Here is a 27,122-nt window from a genome sequence, read left to right as displayed (position 1 = left end):
AGTATCGTAGATAGAAAATGAGCACCCAATAATATGCTACACGAAGAAGTAAAATAATGTATGATAAAATTAGTAATAAAGTTGTAAATGTAATCGAGAAAAATTACATTGGGAAACGTTATATTTAATTATCACAAAATTAAATATATGTTATAATAATTAATATACATTAAATTATTAAAATAACTGTCTCTTGTAAGTGAGACAACTTCTTGTTTCATTACTTTTTTGTCGTTTGAATTCAACGTATTTGAAGTATAATTAATATTTCAATAAAGATGGACGTCGGTTTTGTAATAACAAATACATACATAACAAAATGTTATTTTAATCTTACAAGAGTGCATGTTATATGAATTAAAGTAAATATAGTTTAAATATTCATTAGAAACGATTATCGAAATATTTGAAAGACGTAAAATCAAATTTGTATGGTTGAAAGAAAAGAAGAGAAGATGGGGCGCAAGTGAGGTTTATACGGCAGTGTAAGTTGCGCCGTTGGCAGCAAAATGGTGAAGAGCAGAGGGGGTTAGGAGCTTGCATCGTTGCAGCGTTGCAGTTGTCCGCCATTGCTAGGGAGTTAACTTGAATACTAGGCTAGGCGAAGATCTCGGTGCTTACCGCGTGCCCCCTCTCCCTTGCATCGTGGAAAAAACTATTTAGTGATTTCGTGTTACGATTTTGGGTATTTTGAGATCCGGGCGATTTCGAATCGGTCTTCGTTCGGAAGGAATGGAGAAGAGACAACCGACAATGATTACGACCAGTGAAACGGGCTTACACGCCAATCTACTAACGACGACGGGCCAGCGTCTTACTCCGACAGGCAAAATCAGCCATGCCAAGACGCGTGTCTACACGCAACGGTATCGCAAAGAATGGGAACAAATGCCCGATTTTAAAGGTACTTTTCGTTATTGTTTATTGCTTATTTTGAAATAGCACGTTATCGGCTAAAACGAATACGTTTCTTCAACACTTCAACACATATTCTAACGTATTGTGCCACGGTGAATATCTTCATACGTATTTAATAATCGTAGCTCCGTCGGTTCGTCATAGTATTAAGCAATGATGTTTTTGATTAGTAGCGGTTAATTATTTTTAGAGGATATCATTGTCACGTGCAATAGTACAATTGACTTTGTTTTCCTTTGATTTTATCAGCGGTACATACTTATTACGATTTATAACATCTTCAATTCGCCACAATATTCTTCTTGTATCTTATTTTCTTATTATAGTATATTTAGAATTGTATATAACTATCGTGTATCACTATTTCGAATTACGCATTATCAATCTTTGTAAAATTTAAATATAATCGTTTATATATATATAGCATAGCTGGACAAATTCGTCCATACTTAAATAACTCTCACTTGACGCAAGATTTTTTTGTAGAAATGGGAAAATTCAATGTGTTACGTACGCGACACATGACTGTAGTCCATTCAACGAGACGAATCAATCGAGATAAATAAAACCACGTGATCAAACTCTAGGGGAAACAGGGTCGGTTATACAATTTCAATTTATTATAAAATAGAAAATTGCTTTTCTAAACATTAATCTTGTAACTCTTTTCCACGGTCATATAAACAGACCTGGACACTCGCTAGGGAAAATTGCCCATTGCGTGAAGCCTAAATAATCCACATAGCTGACAGAAGTAAGGGTCATTTTGTACCCGATCATATAAACAAATCGAGTATAATTGTAAAATTTCACTTTTGCGTATAAAAGTTATATACTCTTCTCAATAAATATTTCATTTATAATAGCATTTATTATTTAAGAGAATATTTTTAATATTTTTGTGATAATAATCTCTTTCCACATAAAATTTCTTGCTTATTTCCTTACGTATTTCCTGCTACTATTGTATTAGAGGTTATTACTAAACTTATAATTTTTTATCTTTCTTAATTTAAGAAATGTTAACATTTCATTTTACAGCTTTTATTGTCTGGGTTTATTGTGATTGTTTCAATAATAAAATAAATGTGAATAAAAGAATACCTACCTAGTCAATTTTAATTATTCAAAATAAACCGTAATTCCTCGCACATACACGGAACGCGCCTAGCTCTGTCGACCATGTTGATTTTTTAACGGATAGATGCTTTTGTCTATGCTTTCGATATAGTATAAGATATAGTAGAAGAAAAACTGTCACACCCTCTGCACATATTTAAATTTCATATCTTTCCTTTAGTTTCTGGAATATTTTTTGGCGAAACTTTATTTTCTTTTAAGAAAATTCAGATCTCTATAATTTTTGTACTGAGATATATTGGATACATCAATCTATATAAAACACAATACAAAATAAACAGTGCTTTGATTGTATATTCTGCAAGATATACAATCCTTTTTGCTATTTTCTAATTTTTTCAGATATCGCTAATTGGAAAAAGCAAGTGAAATTATATGAGTTCAAATAGAAAGAACGTTATATGAAATATCTATAAGAAAGAACTAAAGAGTAACAGTGTCGAAAGAGTTCTTACAGAGATGGTAAAAATAACTGCATCTACCAGGAGTTACATACCACAGAAGCTTCTGAAATAAGAATTGAATGATTATATTACCCAATTTTAAGAAGACTACATTTTATAATGTACTAAAAGATGAAATTTAAATGTATGCGAATTGACCACGATAGTTTTTTACATGATACAGAAGACTTAAGAGTAGTAGCTATATAAATGTACAAGAAAGTGATTTTTCATTTTATAATATCTCGAGATTATAAATGCGACGACCCTGTTTTCCCTAGAATGTGTTTATGTAGTTATATTTACCTTGATTGACTCGATTCGTTGAGCGAATCATAGCGTTAATAAGTTACCAGTAAAAGTATTACCAAGTCAACCTTCGATTCGATGTTACCATACAGTTAAAATGTGTTTAGTAACACGGTATATTCGGCAGAATGTTTCGTAGCCTTTCGAAAGAGAGAACAGTGCGCTTAAAATAATAAACAAATAACATGATATTTTACCATAGGATGGTTGACGTCCGTGCCGTTCCAATCAACACGAGCTTATTGTCTGTATTGCAAGAAAAATCTCCATGCGCACCGACTTTCTTTGTTAAAACATACATGTACGATGAAGCATCAACGATCAGCTTTGTCACACGAAGCGGAAGAAAAGAAAAAGGCTGCAGCTCGAAAGGCAAATGCGGTAGAAGAGGTTGAAATAGAAGAAGTCGAGGAAATTGAGGTTTATGTTCTTTCCATTTGTAATTAGCTTTATACTGCTTGAATAAATTAGATAAAATTAGATTATGTTCATGTTATAAACGGATACATTACGGTAAGCAATATTAAACAGAAATTGATTAAAGCATTTTTTTATTAGGCTATTGAACATACTCAAACTGAAGTAGAAGAAAATGAAGATGAGGTGGAATATGTTGTTGAGAGATTAGAAACGGACGATGAGCTAGATGAAACTCAGATTAAAGATCCAATCGAAGATGTTGGTGTTGAAGCTGAGGATGAAGAAGAAGAGGAAGAAGATGATGTAGAAGATATGCAGATGCAGATGCCTTCTGATGAAGAAGATGTTAAGCATTCGATAAAAAAGATTAAGATAGAGAGGGTGGTGAGTGATTCTTTTATTTGTATGGAATAAACGTTTTATAAATTAAATTCATGAATATTTCACATGATTGTGATCTAATTACATTAATTTAGGAGAACTGCGAGGATTCCTTGACAGAAGCTATGGATCATATGCAGAGTGAATATTTGGAAGAAAGTGATAATCATGAAACTGTACAAATGGAAATAGTTGTAGAATCAGAAGATCAGAGTAATTCAGATATGCAAGTTGTATCGATTCTTCCTGATACTGAAGATTCTAGTAAAGAATCGTCAAAGGAATCACGCGAAAATGGAAGAGCGATTCGACGAGGCGACAGTAAATTAAATAGAAAATCTGCAAAATTATTGGTAAATGTATATAACAATATAAAAAGTATATTATAAATGATATTTTAACAAAAGGTTCAAATAAAATATAGTTATAAATGATGTTTTAGCAAGATGAATGCAAACAGCAAGGAGATTCGGGAATAATGGTGGCATGTCCGTTACCTATTTTAGGTACAGCTTATCAAATTAGTTCCTCGGTCGCACCTAGTACTAACACCATTGGTGTGCTTCAGCCAGTGAATACAATCCCCATTGCACCTGCGCAAAGTAAAACGATTACTTTGACGACGGGTGGAAAAACTCTGACTTTGACAGGTGGTACATTCCAACCTGGTGCTCAGTATGTGCTGAGTAAATTAAAGGGTAAATTTCCTACGTTGGTAATGGCTGATAAAAAAACTACAATTGTAGCTAATCAAGCAGAGGATGCCGCGAAAGGCGCTCAGATAAACAAGGATCAGTTAGATGTAGCGAGTACTAGTTATCATAGTCCGAAAAGAGTATGTCGATTTTTGGTATTTGCAAATTAATGGCATTTCTTGCCTTATCAATATTTAAACACTATGGTTCTTCTAGCATGTACTTTTAAAAACCGTTAATAGTCCAACAATTAAAAAGCCTCGTATTTCAACTCACGTTGTGGACACTAGTAAAGGTTTACCAATTGGTGGTTTGCAAGTTAGCCTTTATAAGTTAATGGATGGGAGGTGGACTTTTTTAAATGAAAGGTATAATACTGAAATCAAATATTTTTTGTATTTATCACACCAGAATCTATTAATTCTACAATGAAGTACGCAAAATCTATCTTCCTTTGTTCCAGTAATACGAGCCCGAATGGTCGATGCGTAGATTTGGTGGATAACATGAAAGTTAATTTCACAGCTGGACGTTACAAGATTCACTTCGATGTTGATAAATATTTTACGCTAAGAAGGATAGAAACAATGTATCCGTTTATCGAGATTGTTTTTGATGTAAAAAACCCTGCTGGTCACTATCACATACCAGTGCTTCTGAGTCCATTTGGTTACACCACCTACCGTGGTTCCGAAAGATAAACATTAATTAAGTCAGCACGTGTTTATCAAGTATTTTATTCTTTATAAAGAAATTAAATTTCATAAAAATAAATACATTTTACGATTTAACGTGCAGATTAGGATTAATACACAACAAACGTATTTTTATTAATACATGGTTGGTCATGCAGAGGAAACTACTAGGTGTATACGATAATAATGCCCGCTAGCTTTACGTTCATAGTGTATATGCGTTGTTAATTTACAGCTATCATTTTCGTATACACCTAACATTTGTAATCTTGCATTCAACGGCGTAATGCGAATTAGAAGGAGCAAAATTCGTATTCTTTTATTTATATTTCTGTTAGTTGCATTTTATGAAAGAAGTTATTAGTTGTATGTGTGTGTATTTGCTATACGTGGAGAGAATGTTATGAAAAAATGGAAGATGTATAATCATTTGTAGAATTGTTAAATTGTAATATCAATATTTGTGAAAAAATATATTTTATTTCTTAGTTTATAAAAATTTGATATGTTCGGAAACGAATCAACTAGTTTGTCAACTATTTTGCGATTACTCGAATGGTAAATCGAGACCACCGGGACTACTAAACTGCCTTAGTAAGGGTACATTCATCGACAAGTTAGACAAATAAAGTTGGGGGAAGCATGCAATTACGATAACCAGACGAAACTTTTATACAAGAGATCGAAAATATATCTTTTATATTAATTATAATATTAATGTATAATATATATAATATAATATATAATATTAATATATAATATAATAATAATATAAATTTCTATAAATTATATTACAGGGTAATGAGAAAATGTTTTACTGAGATAATATTGGAGCATCGAAGATTTGTTGGTAATGTTTAATCGAAAAAAGTTGTGATGTTTCTCTATTGTGGCGGTAGGTAACTTCTGCCGATGCCTTTCGATGGTGGGTAGCCTTTAGATCCGTTTGGTTCCTGACCACCGCCACGTCCATTTTGGCCTCCTAATCCAGAAGTATGACCAGCCGGGGACAAACTGCCACTACTTGCGTCGCCGGTACCAAACTTGAAGCTGGCTCTATTTCCGTTTTCGTCAGCCTCATACCTTCAAACGCGTACGATAGTAGGGATAAATATTAAAACGAAACAACAAAAACTCGCTACCAAAGAAAAATTGAGAAGTTGCCCCTCACTTGACAGAGATGGGAAGGCCTTCCGGACTTTGGTAAGAGAAGCTCCCTTTTACAGTTCGCACTAGCTCACCGTCCACCAATTTCAGCATTTCCGTTTCTTCTTTTTGTACGTCGTCCACTGGCGTATTTACGTTCGAATTCGGACGATTCCTAGCTTTATTATCCTCGAACGGCGTATTTAAAGCCAGTCCGCCAGAACCACGAGCAAACAAAGGCGCCTTCTGATCGGGTGATAACTTTTCACCGGTGCAACGCCACGTACCGAGAATCATTAGCCAGAGAATCTGGGATCAGAGAGGAATGATATAAAATTCGATCAATGAGAACGGCTTTGGAAATGATTGGAATCATGAGATCAGCGAAACTTTTTATACACGTTACACAAATCACAGTGACATTCTCAGTTCTTTTCAGATGTGACTGTATTGTGTACGGTTTACGGGAATTAGCCGTTTTTCTTTTCGATATATAACAAATGGACGCTTACCCGAGGTGAATTCGACTTTCGTGTCGAACGATTCGTGATGACCTCTTGACCGATGAGAACGTATAGTAAAAGTACGATTCTCGATTTTACGATCTGTTATCTCTCTTAATACGTATTACGTATTATGTGTGCAACCGTATAAAAGGCACTTTCTATTTAATACTTTCCCTCTTAATCGATTTAAATGCAATCTCTTTTATCGAATTCCGTTTATTCGCTTCGAAAGGAAAAATGAAAATCATAAATAGCCGGTGTATTATTCGCGACGCACGTAGATATTCGTTGAGCGGGAATCTCAGGTACGCAAGGGGTTAGGATCTCAAATTTCAAATTACTTTTACTATGGTTATATTGAATTGAGTCGAATTGAAAACATACCAGCGATTGAGGCACAATTTTCCGGGTGGTCATCATCACCATAGATTAATCACACTGATGGCACTTTAAATGGCATCCCCCGAGGCACTCGCGATGGTATTGCTGGATTTCAGAAGTCACTAACGTCTGTGCATCTTCGCTCTGTCCGCTTTTATATAGCCGCCACTAGCTCTATGCAAGGACGATGCTTTTTTCCCCCTCTGAGACTGTCGATTGTCGCAGGGAACCACAGGGATCACGAATCTCGTTCGCTCGTTCGTCCTTTCAACCAGACTCAGTTTGGTTCTCATATTTTTCTCTTCTCTATAACTTCTATTTCATCTCACAGAAATCTAAATCTCCTTCCTTTTCAATCATCATTCCTCATCAAACTCCTCACTTCTTAATTACGAACTGTTCTTCTATAGATTAGGTCCTTTTTTAAGATATTTAATTCTTTAAATTCACTTCATCCAAAATTACGCTGTCTTAGAAGCATGGAGCGTGATTTCAAGATTTTGTCCAATTTCTTTTATGATTGCGATATGGTTTGCAAACAACCAAATGTCAACATTCTCATCGCTTAGCGACGATTAGCTTAATATAATAAATAGATAAGTAAATACAAGGACGAAGCGGTATCAAAGGATGAGAAGAAACGGCGTTTACAAAGCGATACAAGTTACTTTGGAAATTAATCGAGCCTCTAACAGTATTTCGAAACGTAAGCGCCTATTCGACAGGGTGGATGAAGTTTTACAGTTTTTCTGCGAGAGATTTGTTATCGAATGACGATAATGCATAGTTTCGAGGTGATATAGGAATCCCACGGAAGGGACGATTTGCATTGTACATCTCTTAGGATACATGGATTGTTGCACGTTCTCGATGAATTGCTCGCATAAGACATATGCGCTCGCGCGTGAGACTCACGTATTGGTTTGCGCTTATTTTCTCTCGATCGTGTGGGGACGCGGAGACGGCTGGATTTATCGTCATCCGTTTGCCACGCGATTCAAAGGCCAACGTCGTTACGATGGATGAGATTTCGCTCTTTTAAGGGCACACGGGCAAACAATACGATCTTTGAACCGCTAATAGGATGCGTTTGCTCTTTTGTAGGTAGCAACAGAGTCGCGCTGACATTTTATCCTTTTATTCATTGGTCCTTTCGTACCGAACCCATCGCATTCCGTGTGCCCAGTAGTCAACAGTCGACACGACGTGATCATCATTCCGTTCTGTTCGCGACCGATCTCGATTCCGATTCTCGATCGAAGCAGTACTAGGTTCAAAGATCGTCAGGTTTGCCCTGAATCTTCTCTCTCCTATCCTGCTCATAATCTACATTACTAGACACGCGGATCGCCATCTCGGTCTCGTTCTTCGAACTCGGATGAACGACAAATCGAACGATATCGAGGGAGGGTCATTGCCCTTTCGTGGTCGATCGCTGGCGAACGGTCAGGTTTCGATCGACAACCCTGTTTGAAAGTACCTGGAGTTTTTCTAGACTCAACTTGGCTCATCTTATGTACCTCGAAGAGCGTCCCGATGGGACCTTCCGTTCTAATGCGCGACTCTGCACCAGTCGTTCGTACCACGTAACGATTTCATAATCTAACAGCTGCTTTTTCTTTGAATGTACGAGAGAGAAAGGACTTTGTCGTTTGTAAATAAGATATACACGCGCGCATCCACGCGCTATCGCGTAATTGCGCGTACGTTATCGTATGAGAACAGATACCCACGCGCGTGTACTTTCTACGATACGACGGATTTATCTCCCGTGATTTACATCTGACTTTTCCGAGTGTTCTTTCATCTTCGAGATTCTTCGTAGCTAACCTCTCGCCTGTTATCTCGCGCGTGTCCGATTACAATGAGAAACGTAACTAACGAAAGAACGATCACGCGACCAAAGTCAATTTCGAGCAACCGTTCGATCGCCAACGGGATTCAAATTCTTTCGACTATTTCGTACAACAACGTAAGTAAAAACTCGCGTTTTTACCTACTGTACGATCTTTCATGTTGCGCCGTTAGATCGCTGAACTTGGCTAGAACGTCGCCGCCTTACTTAAACGGACGAAGGCTAGAAACCATATACAGGAAGGGGCTCGTAGAGACGATATCCTTCACCCGTATTTTAATTCTATTCTCCCCGAGTAAAAGAAGAAACATAGAAGTAGGGAACAAGTGATAGGTTTGCTGGGTTTTGATATCTCTAAAGATATTTCTACTCTGTTTTCTTTTTGTTCTTTTTTTTTTTTTTTCTTAACAAGACATTTAATATTCGCTCAGTATCTGTAAGCTCAGCAAAATCAACATTTTGCGTGGGAACAGACGTTAAGAATTTCGGTGGATTCCACTCGTTGGTAACGTCGCGTCTTCACGTGCAACTCGACGACTCGCTCAACTCACCTCGATCGATTCAAAATATTTCGCCAAAGAGATCACCTCGAAGTATACGGCTCGTCTGTAACCAGGCTATTCTTTTTAACATTTATAAAGTGCTATCGGCATAGGTTCAGAGTTTAAAAGAGGCTGACAGGATTTTCGATGAACGCATCCTCGAAATCACGTCGTATCAGGACGATAAAACTCTCGTGCTCGATATTACCTATGGACAACACAGACAGCTATTAACTTGACCCTCTATTACGTAGTAGTACTCATTGAGATGTTTGGAATGATTCATGGCCGCGAGAATAAGATTGCTTTCGATATCACAGGCAGTGTTAAATTTAGATTTGCGTTGAAATTAAAGGTGATCTCGCTCTCTAACGTAAACAAGCGATCGTTGAAATGAAAGAATCGGTCCTCTGTCAACATGACTTCGAACGCGTGTTCGCTTTAGGCTCTGAATCTACCCTTATAGTACTTTTTACAAATTAAAAAGATGCCGTACGTTGAGACGCTAATCGAACAAACTTGTGTACGGCGCCTTACATCTTTTTTATTCTTGAACACGAATGTGTACGAATTACCGTTTGCTCGTTTGTGTCACGTACATATGTATTTCTGTGAGCGCACACGCACCTACATTTTTGTTTAGTAAAATAATACCTTTAATCTTCGTTACTCAGCACCCTTCGTACCTCACTTTCTTCAGCATTACGTATAACTCGTATGATTGAACACCCGATTTCTCTCGATACAAAATATACTTAGGTACTCGGTGAAACGCGCTAAGGCTTTCAGAGACCAAAACATTACCGTACGCGATTCCAATCGATCGCGTCCTTTTGTCCCGTAACGGATATGCCCGTTGCTTCGCTCGGATCGCTCCAATTTCCGTCAGTTTTAACACCGAAATGTTTATCAAATTAGCCTAATGTTCGTATAGAGTTCCTGTAGATATATATTATATAAAACGAGTATTAATAGTTTTGACGCGACACGAGCGTAAATCGGTGCGTTTAATCGTGCCAGTAATCTCGGAGAAACTACCGGCACAAGAAAACCAAGCTTCGAGAGTTTCATCATCTTTCCGGTGGTGTTAACATGCCGTGTTCGTTCTTTCGCGGCCGATCTTTCGAGGCGGATATTCGTTTTATCGGCGAGCATGACTCGGAGCATAGAATCGAACGAATCGATAAGAAAATATTTGCATTTTGCGGATAATCGGTTGGTTGCGTGTCCAATCGCGCGAAATCTCTATGCTCTGGACGCGTCAAGACCATTAACATTCAAAAGATTTCCAGTGTAAAGTTTGAATATCCACGTAGATTTGATATTATTAGCTTGAGAAACACGAATCGGAGCGAAATTCGCGGAAAGGTCTTCGGAATTGTTCAATGTTTCTCCACGTTTCGTGTGCGTGTGCGTGAGCGTGTACACGCAAGTGTGCAAACGCGTAAATATACATGTATGTTTGTTTTAGAGATATACACATAGTATTTAGTACTCTTTCCGTTTAGATTTCCTTGCTCGTACGTCACTTTCGATTACAATCTGCGAGGACGCGAGTAAATTATTCAGGATCTTCTGTTACTTACAACTTTATATTACACACTTCGCCATACATACATTGCAACGGCGTACAATGAACGAAAATAAAGGAAATCTTATTCCGCTGGTGTCGGTCTCGTTCTTTCTTTCGCTCCCTATTTCATCATCCTTCACCATAGGATCGCATATTTTTCATAAATATCTTTTGCCCGGACGATCTAGAAAAAATATGCGGATATGTGTATTAAAAAATACAGGCACTCGTGCAGACACACAGCCACGCACACACGTACAACCATTAACGCGAACCAAGCACCGCTCGATACAGGGCGGATCCTTGCGTTCTTTCTGTATCTGTATACGCAATGGTTGGAGAACCGAGCAGTTTTCCACGATCTGGCGTTTTTTCCCTGTTACATTATTATTAATACGCATAAAACCGATCAACGGTTTTCCTTCCAACGAACATCGAAACGTTTTTAGCATATACGTTTCATAAACGTGCCTTTTACTCATTTTAAACGAGTGTCTTTTTAAATCTCTATACTTTCGGAAAGATTCGCTTTGTAAGATACACGTCATACACGTATACATGGTTAATTAAATAAAATGAATGGAACGTAGCGGTGAAAGGACACATCGAAGTAAAAGTAAAACGCATAAAACGAAATAAATAATTTGTAACATGATCATCGAATCGAACAAGTCCCGAGAAAGAAATCGTTAAGCGTTCATTCGTGCGCCCTATCGTCTACGAGTTACCGTAGCGTTCTCGACGCTTAATTAATTTGTGCCGCTGCAGCAATCGAGAAACTAGAGTTGGAGCGCGGAGAGCAAGCCACGTCGTCGTCGAATCCGTTCGTCCGCACCAACTCGAATGGAACGTAACGCGTTCTCGCACTCTTCGGATCGCCGACAATCACACTTTGTTTCAAAAAATATCGCGATATTTACACATTTCATGTTTGACGATCCTGAATAGTTACTCACGCGTTTAGACTGGCGAGCGCCAGCTCGCTTAATTACAGCTTTCTCTTTCGATAGGTTTGCGTTTCTTTGATGCGAGGTGTAGAAAAGAATGACAACAGAATAGAGAAGAAAAGATTGGTGTGTGAAAGTAAAGCGGTTCGATAGACGATATCTTCTTCGCAATAAGAGAAAATACTACGCGTTCTCATGCTTAATCGCGAGAAAAGAAATACGGCCGGCTTGACGTTTCTCTTTTCATCGAGTTGCGTCTCTTCCAACGATCATCGTACGTACAGTTTTCGATAGCGCACATTCTACGCGATGTTAAAAAATTTCGTAAAAGTTTTGCCTATAGAGGTTCTGAGTTTTAGTAAAAACGAGAGTCTATGAATAATCTATGATATTATATCGATGTCCAACGAAGTAATGGCGTTCTTTAAACTCAGTAACTTTGAAACATTCTGTGCAACTGCGACTTTTTCTTTCACGCTCGCGTCTCGCCATTTTCACGCGGCAACGCGCGAAAATATTCCCGAAATCACGATAATTTTGACAGTAATTAACCACAATAATAAAAGCATATAAGCTATACAACTACCATTTCTGTATCTACAATATAGTTTTATGTGTATGTATATATATATATAATTTTTTTTTATTTATTCTCTTCTTTTATATAGTCTGTGTTACTTTATAGACACTCCACTGTCTTTCTGAAAGGCTATCAAGAGGCTCGGTGCTTTTCTACGCTCGTTCAGGTATCTTCCTCAGTGTCGCGTCATGTCAGTTCGCTCGGTATCATCGTTGTTTCAACCGGTATCGGGATTCTCTTCTCATTCGTATCGATAACCATCGCTCGCATTCTCTGTACGAATCTTCGATCCTACGAGTAGATTGGTTTCGACGATTGACACGACCAACCCGTATCCTCGTCGTAGAAAAATCGTCGATCTCGTTTCGGAAATAGGAATACGACGCGTTCACGCGATCGCACATTTGCTCTGCGTATCTCAGTTCTTCCGTATCTCCGTGAAACTCGTTTCTAGAGTAGGATGAAACAGAAAAAATTACAATGTTTTCCACGGCACTCGTACAGCGACCATTTCGAAAAACGTGAACCGTAAAGTTATCGGCGACCAAGTCCCGATGCACCTTCAACGACGTTGAATCATCCGACTGCTGAGACATCCATGCGGTAGCTTGTTTCCTTTCCATTACTGCAGAAGACAACATTTACATTTAGGCTTCTTCTTTAAGGTGACATGCTCGACCTGCGAAGCGTCGCCTGGTCCCTGTGCCGTCATTCTGGCCACTTCGACGGTAGCTGCTCTCGATGCGACAACCTGCAACGTTTAATCACCATCTCGTTACTCCGTATTCGAACGTCGTCGTGCATGATTTTTTTCAATGAGAAAATACGTTTACCGATGGGATTCCAGCGAGAACTCTGCCACGATAATATAATTCACCGTTAACATTTCAGGTGACTGGCAACTTTTACGGAAATCACTCGTTTAACGGTTGAACAGTCAGCGGATTGCGTGACTATCCGACGACACGAAATGCTCGATTAAAAATGCTAATATATCGTTACCTTATCGTTGACAGATTGCTGGTTGTTGGCGGTTGCAGCTTTCATCGGTGTACCATGGGCGTTTCCATTTTCCTGGCCAGGCTTCGGCGACGAGTTGGCGTGTCGATTCGTCGAGTTCGCTGAGGATTTCAACAGGGGACTGGAACTGGAGTCGTGGTCGACGGTGGTCTGCGCATTGCTGGTAACAACGTCGCACCCTGGCAACGGAGGAGCGGTTTGTCCAGGGGTCGGTGTGATGGGTTTTCCACCTTTTATCAATTCAACTATCTCATCTGCTTCCCTCGAAAGATCGCCGTCTGGTCTGAACGGATTATCCCAACCACTGTCCGTACTGAAAATTCATTTTTTCCCATTAAAGTTTTACCATCGTTCGTAGACGAACGTACGATTCCATTAGACGCTAAATTATACCGAACGACCTCGCGCAGCTAATTGCTTTTACACTGGAAACATCTACCTTGAAGTTTCAATGGTTTGATACTCGTTTCAAGCTCGCTGATAACGACCAAGTTAGGTGTGCACGTATTTTTGTTCGTTAGCCTTCTTATTTCGTGCTTGAAACGTAACCATAAATTAGGCTTAATTATAATTGCCACTCCTGGTTAGCCGTGACATTGACCACGATATCGGATTCCATCTAATTGCAGCCTATCTTCCTCCCCCTCTTTGGTGTTGCACGTGTAACGAATGCACACGCGATCATTCTCGCCAGCAGTTCGCCTAACGTTCACGATTTTCATTTTATCAATTCGCTGTACTTTCCACATTATTTATTTACTCGTTCAACGTTCCAAAGAAAATCAAATACAAATATCGGTGTATCTCGCTAAACAACGAAAATAAATCTGCGAATCGTGGATTCTTGTTTGCACGAGTTTGCTCCATCGAAATGCAATCGACAAAAAGGGAAAATGGATGGTAAAGGATGGTACGATGGGAAGGAAAAAACGAGAATAAAAGGAGAGTATTCGTTCGGCAGGAAAAGTAACGTTAAATGGTTAGCGTTGGTAGGCTCGGCGGAACCGTTGGACCACAGCCAACGGGACTAATAATGTTCGATATTGCGAAACTAACAACGAGTGCCGACTCTCCCTCACTTTCCCTGCTGCGATTAATCTTCGCAGATTGCATTCCATCGCGTTTGTCCGCAGTTCCGCCATCGTGCACCGACAACAATGGGAGGAGCCGTGGGGATCCGCGCGGCGACAAACCGACCGCCTTTCACATCAACAGGGAACAAGGAAGCGATCGTGTTATTTATATTGCTATCAAGAAGTTGATCAACGACGGGTAAACCAATGATCGACTACTGTAAATCCGCTTTGAGAGAAGAATCTTTTGTTGCACGAGAAAAGCTTTTCCTTTCAAGCACGTTGGTGTCCAAATTTTCATTTCAGAAAAATCTTCCTGCATATACTCGGAGCTAGTAATATGGTCGAGTGTTTCTCATTTAACCCTTTGCACTCGGAATTTTATTTCAATTTCGTTAGCAGCAGCTGCCAACGCTTTTAAGTGTTTTATTTGAAATTTACTTGAACTAAAAAATAAGACAATTTAAATAAATAAAGGAAGAAAGAAATTAAATGCCAGTTTTATTCACACTATTGTTGTATTTTCTAATTTTTAAGTGTATGATATATCTTGAAAGAATGCGATCCTGCTTTTCTTTCGCACGTTTCACAAGAAAACGTGAACGTGAAAGAATGTCTGAGATAAAAGCTGATGTCGAGTCACACTCGACATAGCAGTGCAAAGGGTTAAAGCGCGTCGTACATATTTGCTTTGTACCGAGCGGGTGTAAATCGCGCGGCAAATACGAAACGAGCGAATTTGGAAATGGAACGGCGAATAGAAAATTTAAAATCGAGAATTGCGACAAGCCAATGGATTACGAATTTATTTTCGATCTGTCGTTGCGGTATCAACAACGACTGTATGCGCGTACCTATGTGTGCCAACGTCCGTAATTGTAACGCAATGTACGCATAAACGAAACAGTTTGCTTTGCGCGCGACCATATTCATCGCGCTATTATCCTCTTCGACTCTCGATGGTCCACACGCCCGGTGGACTCCAACGATCCTGAAAACTCGCGTCTTTCGTTCGATCGGTTTACGCGCGATAGTCGCGTAATTCCGTTGGACGAGCGAGAGCTCCTCCGGTCGGCTCGTTCCAATTGCGTAAATTTGAGGTGGAAACGAGCGTGGGTGTAACGTGTTGGTCCGCAGCTCGTTTGCTTTTAAGACGATTACCTTTCATTGCCATCCGTCTCCTTGGGCACCTTGATCACGTAATACACGTGGCCTCCGTGGGTGGTCGTCATTTTGCTCGCGCTCGCGAATCCACGTCGTTCGATATCAACATCGGAGATACGCGACGAGTTTACTCCGGTTTTCCGCGCTACTTCCCCGAACCAGGCACTTTATTACACCTGGACGTGGTAACGATCGCGATATCGACTCACGGAATTGTCCATTGTCGTTCTTCTCTCGATCGCTCTTCCTCTTCCGCCGCTTTCTCTATCTTTCTGTCTCTCCCCTCTGTCTCTTCTTTTAACCGAACTCGATCTCCTCGTCACTCGTCGACGTTTTGCCTAGCGGTTTAAGCGCTTCCTCGACCCTGTCACCGAGAGAACTCTTCTGTGATTTCGCACGGACCAACTCGAACACCGGCGTAAGACTTTATTTTTAAGCGGATTCGTGGCGGGAGATGTTTGCAACTACCGCTCACTGTCTCTCTCGCACGCCCGCCCCTCCCACCAATCGAGCTTCCACCCCTCTCTTCAACTTCCCCTTTCTCTGTTTATCACGGAACGTCGACGCAACCCGTTATTTCAAGTCACGTCCGCGTTCAACAAAGTATCCTTCGATCTTTTTCAGCGTGGATTTCCAAGCTGAACCGCATCCTCGAGCTTTTTTAGACCGCGAGGAGAACGCTCGTTTTCGATATCGCGAACCGCTGGAATTCGATCTCGGAATAAACTCGGGGATGACTCGTCCTCTCGAGAACGGAACTCGAAACCAGAGCGTGTCACCGTACGCTTTTTCGTATTTGCACGGACGAAAAGACGGTTCGTGAGAACTCGGCGTTAGTTTGCACTCGGATGGCAAATAAAGCCGATGGAAAGCCGGCAGTTTGTTTCCACGTCGATCGTAACGAAACGCATAAGCTGTTCATCGATCCGCCTCGCTCGAAGCTGACCTATTTCCTCAAAGTCCTCGACCTATTTACTCCGATTCCCGTGCTGTCTGTCGCCGTCCACCCCCGCCGCCCCCGTCAACGGGTTTATCCCGTTGCGGTTGCCGCAAAAGAGGCTGCTTTGCCTTTGTCGGTTGATTCCTTTTCGTTGGAAAAATTATCTCGCGAATTCCCCTGGGAACGAGGCAGCAGTTCTCACGGCGAGGAACCACGTCGCGTGGACGGCGACTCTACCTGGCAGATCAAACGACGACCATAGATTTTCTTGTATTATTTACTCGCAATTATTTGCGCAACCGGCGTACGAAGGTAGACGCGGCCGGCATCGATCCGATTCTGTTTATAACCGGTGTATCCTACACGTATGGCTTCCAGAGAAGTGAATTCTCAGCGATGCGCGATTCTTACAGACGGCCGCGATAACAAAGTTATCGGTGCTCTGGCGATTTCATAGTTTCGTTCGATCGAAGCTCGTGAGAACATCTCGTTATCCCTTGATCGGTTTCCATCGGGCGAAATAATCGCTCGGATGATACCTTTGCCCCCTTGGCGTTATAAATAGCCGCGAGTTCGATGCTCCGAATTAAATATACAACGATGTTTTGCCTACGAGAGGGAACATATTGCTCGCACGATGACAAGAAAACGTGCTGACACGCGAAACTCCACACCTACTTCTTTCGAATTACCCAACAATTTCCACGTGCACAACGAGCGTCGAATTGATTTACTTTAGCGGCTAATAGGAGAGACATGCAGCTCATCCTTGGCAAACGACGAGATTACTCGGCCCTTAAGGGGCTGAATGTCTCGCCAGAAGCAATTTGCTCGGCCGAATTCGTTACATATTTCAAGCGATGACATTTTCAAGATCTCGATTAACGAGCGGCACGACCTCGCGCTACGTGTGTGTTACCATCAGGGACAAGCGACTACGTGCGGTGGCTTCTATACACGCGCCATCCTCTCTCCTCGTATTTGTCTGGTCGCTGATGATTTCACCGATGGGGTTGGCTAAGGGTGACGCGACAAGGGTGAGTATATGGGTCATGGCTAGTGGCGGAGTTCTTGCGCGCACTGTTTTCCGCTCGTCATCCACCACTGGCCCACTATTATTTCGCAACGGATGCGCGTTCCTTTGGTCTTGTAATTTATTGGTGTTGGGGTATATTACGGGCAAGAAAATGAAAGAAATAAATTACAAGGTTGGCGATTTTCGATCAGCCACGAGTAGATACCATAACGAAAAGTACAGCTAACGAGCGCCAGGATTAGAAAACAGTCTATTTTGCTATATTCGTGGATGCGTTTACGCGACGCTGCGATTATTTATGCTAATGGAATATACATTAGCCAAATTGGCCAAGGCGAAACATATTACGATAAGCTGTGCCATTGCTTGCGATCGAGCCGAGTCTTTTTTACGTCTTTTAACGCGTGACATTGTTTTAAGGAAATCGAGTCGCTTTCACTCACGTTCCTCGTTACCGGCGTCCCTCTAACGAGCTTCGACTCGACCCATTCTCTCGTTTCATCTTCCGAGATCGTCGCGTCGATTTCGATAGATGCAACGAAAGAGGACTCGTAGTCGGAGTCGCAGAATGGAGCTCAGTGTGAGAGATAATTCCCGAGAAATTCCCAAAATAAAAAACACGCCCACGACCGTTAAAGTCTTGGAAAGTGGAGACGTCGGAATTCTTGGTTACTTTAGAATTAAAAAAAAAAAAAAAAAAAAAGAGAAGAAAAAAAGATGATCAGGATGAGCGCGTGTGATTGCAACGACGAGTGTTCGAGTACATGGAATGCGTACAACTGCGCCATCGCGTAAGGCTGCGGTTGGTTTTTCCGCGACTGCGTCGTATACTCTCGTCGGGCCAGGAAAATTCAGCCGGAGGAAAGGCGAGAAACGCGGACGTTAAACGTGAGTATGAACGAATCGCCAATAAACAGACATGTAGGCCAGTGTGCTGGTCGCGACGCGACGCCACGCACCAATTGATTTCCTCCGCGGCAACCCACTGACTCGATCACAGACCACCGGCGGCTCGTTATTCCATCCAATTTGCACCATCTATTTCATAAAACTGCGTACTAACACGCTACATGCTCAACTACGCGGTTCCAGCTTATATCAACAACTCCATCGAGTACGCCACTTTTCTGCTCTTACGAACATCGTTGCGAAGCTTACGAACGCTGCAATTTTAGCTGCACGCGATGTAAACGAACTGGCTGGACGAATGGACCTTCCCGTGACAGTCCTTTCGGCTTCTCCCTTGAGCAACCTTGAGCAACCAGAGAATCTAACGAATTTGCCAGTGTACCGTTGTAAACTATTTATACCAAGTTCGAACAAAATAAATCGATATAGGTCATGGTTCTCGAGGAACTCCTTCTTCTCTTTATTTTCTATCTTTGGTAACCACGAAGACAGCGCAACGGTACGCTGGTCGCGGCGTGTTGGTCCGTTTCTATTTTCAAGGAGCCGCAGCTCCGTATTCGCTCGAGCTTCTGGAGCTTACGACTACCGAAACTATGCGGCCAACCTTTGCTACGAGTCTGTCGGAATTCTAGTTTCGTGCTACGGGAATAGCAAAGGTCGATTTCCATCATTCTCGTCGACTATCCTCCTCGTCGAGGATGAAAAGACGATTGCGAGTGGTATTCCGCGACGATAACAGGACTGTTTTCAAAACAGGCTTTTCAAAATGCTATATCGATGGATGACAAAAGTGAGCCGATATATTACAACGCACGCGAGGCTTGCGAAGTCTCGCGAAGGCGATCGTCGATCGTATTGCGCGATAATTCTGAAACAGCCGCTAAGAAGCGCGTTTCCAAGGTTCGTGTTATTTTCCATGGCCGTGGAATTCCGTGCGCCAACTATTTTCAAAGGAAACCCGTGACGGCTGAGTTTTGACCGACAGACCTTTTCGAACGTGCAAACAGCAGCTAAAGCGATTTCGTCGCTTCCGCAACGACGAGCAAAGGACGTAATCGAGATCGAACGGTGACACGTTCCGGCGCGGCGATTTTAACGGCTATCGCATCGTCATCGTGCGAAAATCCAGCGAACGTTGAAGTGGCGGAGGAAGAAGCTCGCGCGTATCAGCCTGACAGCAATCACCAGGGATCCCCATGGAAGGAGGTCCGATGCATTCGGGCGCACGCCGTACACCGCACACTGCCGACCACGGACAAAGGAAAACGCGGTGCACTGTGAACCAACCGATTGAGAGCACGGCTCTTCGTTGGTGCAGCCGACAGCACAACTGGCGGCTGTCCTACCGCACCTCTGCACATCCACCCACGCTATATCGATCGTTCCTCCTCTCCCTGGCTCTCCTCTACCCACTTCCTTCTCTTCCTCTCTTCTGCCACTATACTAGTACCTAGTATTCCTCGTGGTGGCGGTACTGTTAATAGTAGCATCGCAGATGCTATTTGTACATTGGCTATTCGGCTACTATCAAGCGCCAGCCGCGCTTCTAATACGCTGCCTTGGTATCGCCGTGGCCAGACGCACATACGCCCTTTCGCCTTTTCCAACTTGCAGCCTCCGTTACGTCCGATCTTAGCGCTGCAGACGGTTTGGTAGACGGTGTAACGTGTCCTGGTCAACGTTTTCTCGAATGACAATAGGTGCGATCGACGTAAAAATCTAGTATTACGTTGGCAACTAAGTGATTGCGGATTTTGTCATTGGGTGGTATTGACAAAATCTGCAATCACTTAGTTGCCAACATAGATAACGATCGTTTCAGACATTGCACGCGATCGATTTGCCTGCACTTGTGCAAAGGTGGAAATTTTGATTTTCAAATTAACACTTTGCCGACCGCTGGCGGTTCAACAGCATACGCACGTCCGACCGGCAGCTCAAGCGTAGATTCTCCGTGGCTCCGGCTCTGTTTCGGTTTAGACTCTTCAATGCCATTCTTTTCGTTCATCGTGAACAGTAAGCTTTTCGAATTGGTATAAAACTATAGGAGCTTACGAAGCAACGCAACTGACGCAACTGAGCAAGGTACCTTAGTACTAAATAACAAATTACTGCCCAAATAATGAGAAAGATTGTCGGCGACAAAAAGCCGATTAATAGACTATCGGTCGGTAAAGGTCGGCGACAAAAAAGCCGATCAATAGGCTATCGGTCGATAAGTGTTAAACTGTCGTTCCATCCGGCAAAAGAACTTCGTTAATGCTGCGTGAAACTCGAACCGGCGATTCGATAAGGGCGGAGTGATTTCCGTGTGTGCGCCTCGTGAAATTCAGCTTCCTGTTATTGCGATTTTATGGCGATTTAATCGCGCTCTGCGAGGAAAACACGTTTACTCGATTACTGGGAGAAGGAAAGAAGACGAGATTTCGTTAAACCGGTAGGAGAGGAGCAGGACTCGAGAGTTGCGTAATTGGTCGCGGCGTAGTAGATGGCTGGTGGGACAAGGCGAACAATAGAAAAGGAAACGGCGGATGAAGCGTGGTTCCAAAATGTTTCCTCGTTGGCCGCGCGCTTCGACTCTCGGTACACCACGCACGTTTTGCAGATAATACGCAGAACACTTAGTTACGCAACACTCGTGCAACAAAAAGGAATCTCGTGACGAAAACTAAGAAACGATTGTGTCATTTCGCGCAACTCTAACCACCTTCTCCAACCTTTCGAATCGTCGGACAAAATTTTTCAGCCATCTACGACTAAATTTACAGTGCTGTTCGAATTACGAGCGAATAAATCGTAGCAGCAACGGTCGTTTCTAAAGTATTCTAGCAAACTCGTTTTTCAAACACTTGTTGCCCAGTTTTTAAGTGTTTAACCGCGATCGAACACGTATCAGCGGAACGAACGAGCAATTGCGATCATCAAATACGTAGATCGAAGTCAAGGCAGCGATCGTAACTTCGTAGTGACTTGGTAACTTTCGATACGCTTATTACGCGTGTTCGTCGCTTGCGTAAGAGAATCGTGTTATTTAAAAACGGGATGTTGTGTCGTGCAAAAAGGGTACACGTGAGATACGCCTTCGTAACGTGCGGGTACGTTGCACCTTGAATTATCGATCTCCAGATCCTACCCTCTTTTCTTTCTTTTTTTTTTTTTTTTAAACCTCTATTTACGTTTTTCTTCTCGGCGCGGCGATCAGCTGTGTATCACGCGAGCAATCATTTTTATCGTGCAAACAGATACGCGACGAGCAGTCTCCGGCGTGAAAATGTACACCGAAACGTAAAACGATACGTCGAAGACGGATTACGATTTAAAATGAAACAAAGTGGCGCGCGAGAGAGAAAGGAAAGAGATAGGGGAGCGAATGATCGGACAGCAAATGATTCATAAAACGATCGCGTCGCAATAAAGGCACGCGTGAATAGCGAATGCGTAACGGTTACTCGATCAACGAGTCTGTTTATAACGAGAGCTTCGTTCTGCGTCTGCGTAACAGTCGCAAAGAAACGTAAATTGGTAGCGCGATACCGTTCGATAGAAAAAGATAACGGCAGAAAGACGGAGAAAAGCGGAGAGACCGAGGGGACGGCACGTCACTTCCGGTCCATTAAGAGCAACACCGGGGGTCACTGGTGTGTTGCTAGCAGGGAGCTAATTATAATTATAAGAAAGGTAGTGGTTCTCATTTGATCGTGTGCATCCAGATTTTTCGATAATTCTTCCAGATGCTTTAACAGCAGGGGCATCGTATTACAAAGAGATACGCGAGTTACTAATGCGCAGGCAACAAAGCAAACGAACGTACTGCGATCTACGGCACGTCCTCTTTGTTTACGTCTCGCTGCTACCAAACTTTCAGATATATTTATTGGGTTGACAACTAAGTGATTGCGGATTTTGTCAATACCACCTATGACCACCTAATGACAATATCCGCAATCACTTAGTTGCCAATCCAATAATACGCGCAGACTACGCCACGTTCTCCATTCGCTTTCGCAATAGCGTTCGTACACGCGTCCCTCTAAATCAGAGAAAACGATCGCATTCTCGGATGATGATCAAGGTGACTGAACGAATGTAATACAACGAGGCGATCGATAACTTGAAGACGTAATCGAGAAGGTGCTAGGTACGAAACCGAAGGAAACCGAGCGAAACGAAACGAAAGCAAAGGGAAGAGAAAGAAAGACGAGAGGCTTACCTGATTTGCGTGTGATAGGCGGGAGCTGTGTGTTCGGTGTGCGTAGTCAGCAGTTCGGCCGGAACGGTGTCCATGTCGATCGGTTGAGTCCTCGATATCGCGATAGGCTGCACCTGAAATACGCCGGGCGTTGTCGGTGAAGGTTGTGGACCTAACAACGACACGCGTACCATTTCCCTACCTTCGCTGTAAAAACAAACAGAACGAAAGATCGTTAAAATTGTGTCCAAGCGGATATTCAGGTTCGATCATCTTACATTCTAGGACGAGCTACTCACACAGATCGCGGTGCATTCTGCAGAACGCGAAACTTAAAAAAGCAAAACATAGTCGTACAACGATACAAGTAACGCGAAAGCAACATACGATTTTTATGTCGAAAAGTGCCAGTATATTTGAATGCTACGGATGACTAGCGGTATTTTGTATTATTATTGTTATCTCCTCAATCATTTTTATTGAACAAATCTCGAAACATTTATAAACTAATAGTACGCATATATAATAACATAGATGTATTTTATAAAAATATTGGGTTGGCAACTAAGTGATTGCAGATTTTGTCGATACCACCTAATGACAAAGTCCGCAATCGCTTAGTTGCCAACCCAATAACAAATATAGCGAGCGCTGTTGCGTCGCTTGTTTCTCTTCGCAATCGATTAAGACGTGCGAATTTTCGACTCTGTTTTTTCAAGGATCCCCGACTCAAACGGTTAAGATGGCGATCCTTCGCAGGATTAGAACATCCAGCATTCGCTGTTTCGATTCGATAGCGGCGCGAGGTTCATTCCTTCGGAAAGGAGGAAGACAGAAAATAAGATTACGCTGAATGAAGAGAACGTTTCAACGAACCGACTGCGTAATAGCCGGTATCCATCGAGCGATTCATTATGTATCACCTACGACATGAGAATCGAATTAGTTAACGGTGATTTATCACGAATTGCTTTCTTCCTTGGTGATAGTTCTTCGGTCGTCAAATATTTCGTTGGGCTCACGTGTTGCACGAATGGCATCGTGCCAAAGGATACGCTGACACTTGCCAATTTGTGAGATCGCTTGACAATCCAGTATGTAGATATACTAAAACCGGAAACATCAAAATGTCGTTAACTCTGATCGAAAATTGTTGTTTCTCGTTAACGCGGTTAACTCGAATCGTGATCAGATAGAATCGATAAAAGCTTAGCCGAACGATCGAATTCACCGAAGCCGCTTTTAAAAACGATGCAACGCGTCCTTTGAATGTAATTCCGTTCTTATCTTGTCATAAATAAAATTACCCACAGGTTATTTCATTTGCCAGGGGGAAAAAAGAATGCGTGTAAAATAACGTGGTGCGACCTTGGTTCGAAGACGGTAAAACGAGGAATTTGCCTCGGGACGGATCGTCGCCCCATTCGTTCAATGGCTGTTTGCCACCACCCTGTGGCGTAAACGGTGACCCTCTCATTTTTCAAGGGGCGCCCTACGGATTGCGGAGAAAGTGTTTAATCGATATTTTTCGACGGCGAAACTTCGCACGTTGGAAAATTCTACGCACGGATCGCTTCCGATTATGTCTCGCAACCGCAATTAACCGCTTTCGCTTCCTCTTCTTATTTCATTATCAATCAACTATCACGCTTTATATAGAAACGCAGCGACTGGTCCCTTTACAACGGAAATTCTAGTTTCCATTTATAGATGGCGAACGGAATTAAATATCGACCGAGCGTTTGTGCTCTTGATAAATGAAAACAATTGGAATTAGATAAATTATTAATCACTTAACGATCTGGCGGTAAACATTTTATCGGGCGAAGCTTTACTACAAATGTTTTGAAATGCATTGAATGGTTGCTGCGCCAGCTATGACCTTTTTGTGGACATTTATTACGGATTACCACGTTTACCGGAAGTACGCGGTGTTCATCAACTATCACGCCAACACATTGTGTATCGATGCGCGGTTAATCGCGCGACAATTTGCGCCAGTATACGTTCCGTTGGTATAAACAACGACCAACGAATCCGCTGGTTTTCAAATCGGAAAAACGAAGCTACAGTAAATGGAACGTGCTCGAATACTATGCATTACAAAAGCACGATTTTATTATCGAAACCACGATAACGCGACGTATATCAAAATGGCTCGATGTTATTGCGGTTACCGACCAACTATACACCCTCTACTGTTATGGCAACAAGACGCGATGGCTCGAAAAAAACCGACCTGTTACCGAGCGTAGCGAGTCATCCTCTTACGCAATCGGCACGTTCTTCCATGTCGACATTCGCGTCCAGGTGGGGGAGCAACGGGAAAAAAGAAAAAAAGAAAAAAAGGGAAAGGAAGGGAAAGGTAGAAGAAGAGGGTAAACAAGAACGAAAGCGGAAAAAGAAAAGGAAAAGAACAAGAGGCAGTTTTACGCAAGGGAAACGAAAGAAATCGAAAGGATGGAGAAGCAAAGCCGAGGTCTGGCTTGGAACCGGTTTTACCATTCCACGGTCACGCGACTTTTCATCCCGATGCAGCCGGTTACGAAGAAATCGATCTTACGACGATAATGCACGAATGTTACGCGCGTTCAACGAGAGAAATCGACCTGCGTATATATACGTAGATGCAGGCTATCGAACAGCACGCGCGTACATGCGGCGAATACGATCAGGAAAAAATAGAAATACAGAGAGTACGCGTGTTTACGATTATTTCAACGCGAGCGTCTCGGCCTGCTATACTTTGGCCTCCCATTCCCCGACACCCACGTTTGTCACGTTCGCCACATTTCCTACGGTAGCATGCGGTCTGACGTCATGGTGCATTTAAACACCTACGTTATACGATTTAAACTTTAGACCTTGAGTTTGTGATATCATCCCGCGTCGATGATGATCTCGGTATGTCGAAATGTTTTTCGTAAGTGTCACCAGACTGTACCCGCGAGCAAATACCCTCCGACCGTGCCTTTTATTTCAGTCGATATATTCAACCGGTCGATCGTCACGCCACTATTTAACACGCGTTAATTGGAAGCTCGACGTTCGATTTTCCTAAGCGATATCGACGGTGTTAATGTCATCTAATTCGTACGATCCATGTGCTACTTCAAACCGAAGCTATTCCCAAATACGTGTAAATTATATACGTGTAAATTATAATCAAGTAGGTACTTATTAAATTTTAACCCAGTTTCGTAGATGGGCGTCTTCTTGGTCGAAAAACACACTGGAGAGTAATGGCATCGACCATTGTACGAATAAGGGGCGGATGGTCGATGAATGATACGTGGGCGCCACTGCGTCTATAACCCTACGAGGTCGACTTCCCTATACCCGTACCCAAACGAGAGCGCCCAGTGATATCGAAGAAAATTGATATTTCCAGAGAATGAAATCAGGGATAGATGCGTTATTTTACCAAGAAACCGTGACAAATTTTACGGTAAGAATTTCAGTCGCTTCTCTATAAAAGAAGAATCTAAAGAAAGCACGTCGATGGTAAACGGTCGAACACGCCAAGATTTAACAATGATTACATGAGTAAATATTTTAGATTCGACATGGGACGTGAATTATCGGCTACTGCTTCGATCGAGATTACCCCGTGTTTTCCATTTTGGGGTACGCCCATTTCGTTTCTACTCAGCGGCTTATTTTTAACTTCTTACGCTCGCCAGAATCTATGTAACGACATATAGCACATGCGATCGGTTGTGCGCGATGGACGAGTGTGTGAAAAGTTGTACAGGTTCGTCGAAAGAGTTTGTATGACGCGGCACAAACTCCCACATACACCGCGTCAATTTATATTCATAACTGAGAGGAATTTCTCGTTGGAAACCGGCTTTATTCATCTCGATTTGCGCGTGCTTCTCGCTCAAATTTTCCGAGCGGCACGGATGAACGAACGAAAGACGGATATCACGTCTTAAACGTTTAACCGTTTTAACCGTTTAATCCGTAAAAGGAGACACGCTTGAAACGCGATTCTTCGTCGTGAGCTCGGTGATATACATTACACAGGCTGATCACGCATGACCGACTAGCGTTGAGCTTCGATATAACGCTTAAATCTAAATTGTACATACGAAATAAAAACCAGTAAACAAACGTTTTTTGTTATAGAAACGAATAATTTTCATACTACCGCAATAAATTACGAAATCTAACTTTTACGTCGGTTGCCACGCTTTCTTTATCGAGTTCGCTCGTTAGTGAAAACCGGAAAATAAAAAACTGCAAGTTAATCGTTGG

General features: G+C 42.0%; 3 protein-coding genes across 6 annotated transcripts in view; 1 reads left to right on the top strand and 2 right to left on the bottom strand.

The window, feature by feature from the left end:
• The first annotated feature begins 212 nt into the window (after positions 1-212).
• Positions 213-5,713, top strand: LOC122569517. 4 transcript variants are annotated; one of them, XM_043730673.1, is made up of 8 exons: positions 213-904; positions 3,013-3,230; positions 3,369-3,614; positions 3,707-3,964; positions 4,054-4,261; positions 4,358-4,446; positions 4,523-4,674; positions 4,770-5,713. In XM_043730673.1, exons 1-8 carry the CDS (start codon positions 733-735, stop codon positions 5,005-5,007), a joined length of 1,581 nt encoding a protein of 526 aa, XP_043586608.1. In that variant the 5' UTR covers positions 213-732; the 3' UTR covers positions 5,008-5,713. The 4 variants fall into 4 exon arrangements, with proteins under 4 accessions (XP_043586608.1, XP_043586607.1, XP_043586609.1 ...); XM_043730674.1 differs by adding an exon at positions 1,405-1,515 and having other exon boundaries at positions 766-904; positions 4,054-4,446; XM_043730672.1 differs by having other exon boundaries at positions 216-904; positions 4,054-4,446.
• On the bottom strand, positions 5,462-9,124 carry LOC122569520. Its single transcript, XM_043730678.1, has 3 exons — positions 7,038-9,124; positions 6,173-6,456; positions 5,462-6,084 (listed from the first exon to the last, which is right to left on the bottom strand). Exons 1-3 carry the CDS (start codon positions 7,077-7,079, stop codon positions 5,886-5,888), a joined length of 525 nt encoding a protein of 174 aa, XP_043586613.1. The 5' UTR covers positions 7,080-9,124; the 3' UTR covers positions 5,462-5,885.
• Positions 9,125-9,263: 139 nt separating this feature from the next.
• Positions 9,264-27,122, bottom strand: part of LOC122569518 — a 41,455-nt gene continuing 23,596 nt past the window's right edge. Inside the window, exons 5-7 of the mRNA XM_043730676.1 lie at positions 22,884-23,069; positions 13,534-13,864; positions 9,264-13,282 (exon numbers count right to left, since the gene is read on the bottom strand). Coding sequence (XP_043586611.1) covers positions 13,154-13,282; positions 13,534-13,864; positions 22,884-23,069 — 646 coding nt within the window. The 3' untranslated portion in view covers positions 9,264-13,153. The remainder of the gene's footprint in view (positions 13,283-13,533; positions 13,865-22,883; positions 23,070-27,122) is intronic.

This window comes from Bombus pyrosoma, linkage group LG7, assembly GCF_014825855.1.
Source record: "Bombus pyrosoma isolate SC7728 linkage group LG7, ASM1482585v1, whole genome shotgun sequence".
In the NCBI taxonomy this organism is placed as follows: Eukaryota; Metazoa; Arthropoda; class Insecta; order Hymenoptera; family Apidae; genus Bombus; species Bombus pyrosoma.
Note: the sequence above shows the minus strand (reverse complement) of the source record. Positions and strands in the feature narration are given on the sequence as shown.